The sequence below is a fragment of the Propithecus coquereli genome, unplaced genomic scaffold, assembly GCF_000956105.1.
Source record: "Propithecus coquereli isolate 6110/MARCELLA unplaced genomic scaffold, Pcoq_1.0 Scaffold3, whole genome shotgun sequence".
Taxonomy (NCBI): Eukaryota; Metazoa; Chordata; class Mammalia; order Primates; family Indriidae; genus Propithecus; species Propithecus coquereli.
This window is the reverse complement of record NW_012148618.1, coordinates 2867672-2874363: the sequence shown is the minus strand read 5'-3', so window position 1 is coordinate 2874363 and position 6692 is coordinate 2867672. Positions and strand designations below refer to the sequence as shown.

The following is a 6692-nucleotide window of genomic DNA, read 5'->3' as shown; positions in this document are numbered from 1 at the left end:
GAGTACTAAGGAGGATTATATTAGGCTTGTCACAGCCTTCAGGAAGGTCTTATTCTTTCTTTCTTTTTTTGGAGACAGAGTCTTGCTCTGTTGCCCAGGCTAGAGTGCTGTGGGGTTAGCCTAGCTCAAACTCCTGGGCTTAAGCAATCCTTCTGCCTCAGCCTCCCAAGTAGCTGGGACTACAGGCATGTGCCACGATGCCCAGCTAATTTTTTTTCTATTTTTTTTGGAGGGGGTGGAATCTCACTCTTGCTCAGGCTGGTCTCAAACTCCTGACCTCAAGGGATCGTCCCATCTCAGCCTCCCAGAGTGCTAGGATTACAGGCCTGAGCCACCGTGCCCAGCCACCTTCAGGAAGGTCTTAATCCCATTTTGACTACTCCCCCTGGCCTCCCTCCCTCCTTGGGCCCAGCTCTTTTTACTCACGTTGATTTGACTGTTTCATTGCAGTTCTCTGTAGACTTTGGTCTCTTCCTCTCTAAATCTTTGTCATAAGGAGAGGTATTAAGCCCACCAATGGAAGCAACACTGGAATTGGGGCTGTTGGTGGAAACCTAGGCTTCATAAACTTTTGCCAGGCCCTGGAGTACAGGGAGTTTCATGTCAGATTTTCAATGGGCTTGATTCAGAGGGGTGAGTGAGTGGGTGGGTGAGCATAGTATGGCCATCATCTGTGGAATTTTCTCTGTCCCCTCCTGCCTTAGTGTACCTCCCAGCCCTTTTGCATTGAAGGTCATTTGTCTATGATGCCCTTGGAACAGAATTCACTTTGATTTTATTTTTTTTTTCTCCTAGATACACATATGAGGATTATCAGAACACTGCAGAATGGCTTCTATGTCGCACTAAACACCGACCTCAAGTGGCAGTGATCTGTGGTTCTGGATTAGGAGGTCTGGCTGATAAAGTAACTCAGGCCCAAGTCTTTCACTACAGCGAGATACCCAATTTTCCCCAAAGTACAGGTACTAGTGGGGGCAAGAGTTGGGGAAAGCAGGGGATGGGACTGAGGGATGTTGATGAGGTTCTGGGAACCAACCAGGGAGGCCAATGTTTCTACTGGTGTTTGACTGAAGACACGTAAGAGAGGAGAAAAAGCCCATCATAAATCAGAATGATGGAAGGATTTCCCCTAGTGGAAATCTCATAATAGACAGGGCATGTATGTGTCAGTGGGCCATGACGACATCTTTCGTATGTTTTACGGACTTGACTCCTTAGAGCTCTACAACACCTCCAGCATGTGCCTCCTTATGTAGACCATCATCACCACACACACACACACACCAAATTTCTTCCAGCCTACAGCTTACATGTAAAAAGCAGTGTCTCTAGCCTCCTAGGAAAAAGTCAAGCCTCCTCTGTCCAATGTCTTCCTGCCATTCCCCATCTCCTCCAGACTTAGGATAAGACATGGCAACAAATGAACACACAGACTCATGTTCTTGCAGACACATACACAGATAATACAATTGGCCCTCTGTCTGTGTCTGAGGTTTCACATCTGTGGATTCAACCAGCCATGAATCAAAAATATTCAGAAAAAAAAGCCCAGTAAAAATTAATAGTACAGCTAGGTGTGGTCGCCCACACCTGTCATCCTAGCACTCTGAGAGGCCTAGGTGGGAGAATCGCTTGAGGTCAGGACTTTGAGACCAGCCTCAGCAAGAGCGAGATCCTGTCTCTACTGAAAATAGAAAGAAATTAGCCAGACAACTAAAAATAGAAAAAATTAGCTGGGCGTGGGGGTGCACGCCTGTAGTCCCAGCTACTCAGGAGGCAAGAGGATCACTTGAGCCCAGGAGTTTGAGGTTGCTCTGAGCTAGGCTGACACCCATGGCACTCTAGCCAAGGCAACAGAGTGAGACTCTGTCTCAAAAAAAAAAAAAAAATTAACAGTACAACAATAAAAAATGATACAAATAAAAAACAGTATAGTTACTATTTACATAGCATTTACATTGTGTTAGGTATTATAAGTAATCTAGAGATGACTTAAACTATAAGGTAGGATGTGTATAGGTTAAACGCAAATACTCTGCCATTTCATATAAGAGACTTGAGCATCCAAAGATTTTGGTATGGAGGTCCTGGAGCCAAATCCCCACAGATACAGAGGGACAACTGTACATGAACACCCAACACCTGATTCACACTGACGCTCTGGGAGGGGAGAAGGGCAGATGCTCCCTATGCACAGTGGAGCTGGGAGATCTGAGGATAGCATATCCAGTATTCCAATAGCAGCTGGAAAGCTCTAAGGCTAAGACTTCAAGAGGGCCAGGTGAAATAAGGTCAAGTAAAGGACAAGTGTAGTTTATTTGGTTCACTTAGTTTCACAAATAACTAACTTTGGTTTATTTATTAACTTTTAAGATTTCTATCTTCCTCTTTTCCCTGGGGAGTTAAGACTTTATTAATAGTTATTTTTTAAACCGTTTGGAGCAAGACTGGGAGTTCCAAGCAGGGAGGTGTGGGAATTTCAGTTGGAGAAGGAAATATTGAGGGGCAGGGCAGAGGGCACGGTTCTTTGAGGGAGATAGTGGTGACATTGGCTCCAGAGGCCACTCCTACTCCCAGTCAGAGGGCACCACATTAAAGTGATAAGTGGATTAATTTTTTTTTTTAAGTTTATCAACCTGTTTATTTTTTATGCTCAAGTTTCCTGGGTCAACTTTGCTCCATTACTAGTAACTTTTTTTTTTAATACATAAGTTCCTCTATCTCTGAGAATCCCTCGACTCTTCCTCTTGGCTCTGGTCCCTCTCCCAGACCATCCCTTCCCTAAGGGATAGGTTGGCCATCCATTAGAGGAGTCTGCCAGATAAGGGAAATGGTAATAATGGTTGTTATATCTGTGGGGAGTTACCTTTGCACTCCGAGGCCCCCTCATTCCCCTACATGGGCATGTATTCCCACAGGACTATTCTGTGAGTCATAATGAAGGAGGCTTGCCTGGATCCAAATTCAGCCCCTTCCCTCCATGTTCAGTAGCTTCTTGAGAATGGCAGAGTAGATCATGAGCTCCCTTGCTGCAGTGAGGAGGCATGTAGTTAGGGCAATAGGACACATTTTGAGAGTTTAAGAAATTTTGGAAGAGGTCTATAATTACTGCATTCACTGTTATCTACTTTTTTCTTTGAGACAGAGTCTCTCTCTGTCGTCCAGGTTAGAGGCGCCTGGGTGTCATCATAGCTCAAACTCCTAGGCTAAAGTGATCTTCCTGCCTCAGCCTCCCAAGTAGCTGGGACTACAGGTGAATGCAACCATGCCCGGATAATTTTTCTATTTTTTGCAGAGACGGAGTCTTGCTCTTTCTCAGGGTGGTCTCGAACTCCTGGCCTCAAGCAATCCTGCCTTGGCCTTCCAAAGTGCTAGGATTATAGGCATGAGCCACCACACTATTATATACTTTTTTATTCACTTATTTATTCTATTCACTTTTACTCTCTTGCAGGATGGTTTTTATTCTTTTGAAATTTCTTTAAAAAGTCTATTTCTTTCTTTGTATGTTCACATCAAACATCCTTACCCTTATAGCTCTAATCTCAGGTTGTGTTTGTATAATTATGATTAATGTCTGTCTTTCCCATCAGAATTGAACTTTCTGAAAGCAGAGATAATAATGTCTTCTTTTTGCTTAATTATACCCTCACGTGCTGAGAACAGTGAGGGACTCACTAGGTGCCGAATGGATATGTGTTGCATGAAAATGTAATCCCATTTCTCTTTTTTATGTGCAGTGCCAGGTCATACTGGCCGGCTGGTGTTTGGATTCCTGAATGGCAGAGCCTGTGTGATGATGCAAGGCAGGTTCCACGGGTATGAAGGGTACCCACTCTGGAAGGTAAATCAGGGGTATAAGTCTGGTTGACTCTAGAAGAAGGGGGAGAGAACTATCCTATTTTATTACTAGCTATTTGGGCTAGGTAGGTTTTTGATCTCTTCCTTTCTCTTTCGTGATATATATCATGCATATCTGTGTAGGTGGACTGATGAAATTTTGCAAAAACTTTTTTCTCATGTTTTGCTTCTAAGGTGACATTCCCTGTGAGGGTTTTCCGGCTTCTGGGTGTGGACACCCTGGTGGTCACCAATGCAGCTGGAGGACTCAACCCCAAGTTTGAGGTTGGAGATATCATGCTGATCCGTGATCACATCAACCTACCTGGTTTCTGCGGTCAGAACCCCCTCAGAGGGCCGAATGATGAAAGGCATGTATCTTGCACCATTGTGTCTAGATGGGTAGGGTTTAAAAGATTTGTCTAAGAGGTGGGAGGGTTTATTTAATTCCATTTATCTGAGATAATCCAACCTGTGCCCTAGGTTTGGAGTTCGTTTCCCTGCCATGTCTGATGCCTATGACCGGACTATGAGGCAGAAGGCTCTCAGTACCTGGAAACAAATGGGGGAGCAGCGAGAACTTCAGGAGGGCACCTATGTGATGTTGGGGGGCCCCAACTTTGAGACTGTTGCAGAGTCTCGCCTGCTGCAGAAGCTAGGGGCAGACGCTGTTGGTGAGAAGGGGAATTTGGCTGGAGGCTTGAAGAGGGAGGGATCTGATAAAACAGGGATGGGAAGGACCTAGGTGGATTGAGAGAGGATCTGATTTAAGGGAAGGGTGAATTAAACTGATTTCTAGGAAGGCAAAGTGATAAGGTTCGGTGTGTTGCAGCATCAAATCTCCCCACTGAGCACCAAGGCTTTAATAGCTACAGTGCTAATGACCTAGCCATAATTTGATGACTGTTTCTAGAGGTTATTCTAACAAATTTTACCATAGCCACCTTCTGTAGTTCTGGCTGGAAGATGGAACTACATCACTACAACTGATTTTAAAATTACTGCAAACAAATGTAGACATAAAGCACTGCACTGGTCATTATAAGAAATGTGTGAGGCCCCACTTATTTTAAGCAATATGTAACTACCTCAACACTAAGTTATTAATAGCTGCTGCTTTGGATGTTTTTTGAGATTTTAAATTCTCAGTGAAGTTATGGATGAAGGTGAGGCTGAAGGGCAAGAAAAGAGTCATTTGAGAATCCTGACAGTTGGTTTCCCTCTTTCTCCCCATCAGGCATGAGCACAGTACCAGAAGTTATAGTTGCACGGCACTGTGGACTTCGAGTCTTTGGCTTTTCACTCATCACTAACAAGGTCGTCATGGATTATGAAAGCCTGGAGAAGGCCAATCACGAGGAAGTATTAGAGGCTGGGAAACAAGCTGCGCAGAAATTGGAACAGTTTGTCTCCATTCTTATGGCCAGCATTCCACTCCCTAAGAATGCCAGCTGACCAGCCCTGGAGTCTTCTGACATCTCCCATTTGAGTTTCAAGTAGCTGTTACCTACTTTGGCCCCTTGGTGGGGTCACATGCCTATAGCCTTGGGTAGTAGCAGAAAGGAGCAGATGATCCCTATCTTTCACCTTCCCTACTTTCTCCCACCAGACCCTTCTGGAACCAGGTCTTCTTTTGCTCAGCTGTCTTCTTAAAGCAGCTTCCACCCCTATTTTCCCCAATAGCTGGAGCTCATGCCCTACCATGCATTTGTGGATATGCCCAGGATTTGACCTGGGCCTTCAGACTCTGCACTGCAGCTGCTACTAATGTTTTCAGATAATACTGTCACATTCCTAGGGGCTCAGTTCTGCCTCACCTAAAGTGCTAGAGACCAAACAAGGACCAGCCCAGTGCCTATTGGACTGTATTTAACACCATAATGTTTTGAGAATAAAGAGAAAGATGAAATAATTTCTAAATTTTTTGTGCAATATGGGGTGAGGCTGAGGCGCAGACCAAGAATGACATTAAAAGGATTTAAAAGCACATGTCTTGTGGAACTTCTGATTCTCAGACAAGTAGCTAGGAACTAGATGAGGTAGTATTAATGAAGGAAAGGCAAAATGGTGAGAGATGGGGAAAGATATCACGAGATGAGAAGGAAAAGCTAATTTCTGGCACTTGATAGCCACATCCTTGAGATCAGGCATGCCTCCATCCCTTGCCTTCTGGTTGTTTCACACCCTCCGCACCCCACCTATTCGCTCATGAATATCTATCTGAATTAGTTCATCGATCTCAGCTTCTGTTTCTTAGTTGCCACTTCCTTATTAAGGCCCTAATTATATTCTTGTTTTCCTTTTCTCCTCTACTCTTTGAGTTTCTGCAACTATACTCTGCTTCATTCCATTCTGATAGTGCAGTGGCAAACACCCCATTCTCTGCTGCCAACCACCCCACTGCTGAGTAGATTCTGCCAGCCCCAGGCAAACCTGTGAAGTTGGTTCATACTTGGCTTCTTCTCTTCGAGCTCCTTTTTCTCCTGCTACTTTCTTTTTGGGCCACAGTCTTTCTCTTCACTTTTGCTTGGTCAGAACCTCCCTGTGACGCAGCATCCAGGCATTGCCCTTTTTTGGCTCACTGTACTATTATCTTCGCTTATCAACTTGCATTCAGCTGGCTGGCATGTTTGAAAACCACACTATCCTGCCAGGTCTATGTGCCTTTTGAGAAAAGACAGTGCTGGATAAGCATCTAATAGTGAAGACATTTCAGTTGTTAGCGGTATCATATGGAAGAGCTATTTTGGACGGGAAACTTTTGAGAACTCTTTGAAATCATCCTTTGTTTGGTTAACTGACCTACTTAGCTCAGCTCAGCACAAAGAAAAAGCATCCCAGAGTGGCTC

At 44.4% G+C, this 6692-nt stretch overlaps 1 protein-coding gene across 1 annotated transcript in view; it reads left to right on the top strand.

Moving 5' to 3' along the window:
* PNP (purine nucleoside phosphorylase) overlaps positions 1 to 5824 on the top strand; it is a 15704-nt gene extending 9880 nt beyond the window's left edge. Inside the window, exons 2-6 of the mRNA XM_012649474.1 lie at positions 796 to 965; positions 3744 to 3847; positions 4039 to 4214; positions 4327 to 4517; positions 5081 to 5824. Coding sequence (XP_012504928.1) covers positions 796 to 965; positions 3744 to 3847; positions 4039 to 4214; positions 4327 to 4517; positions 5081 to 5298 — 859 coding nt within the window. The 3' untranslated portion in view covers positions 5299 to 5824. The remainder of the gene's footprint in view (positions 1 to 795; positions 966 to 3743; positions 3848 to 4038; positions 4215 to 4326; positions 4518 to 5080) is intronic.
* The last annotated feature ends 868 nt before the right edge of the window (positions 5825 to 6692 follow it).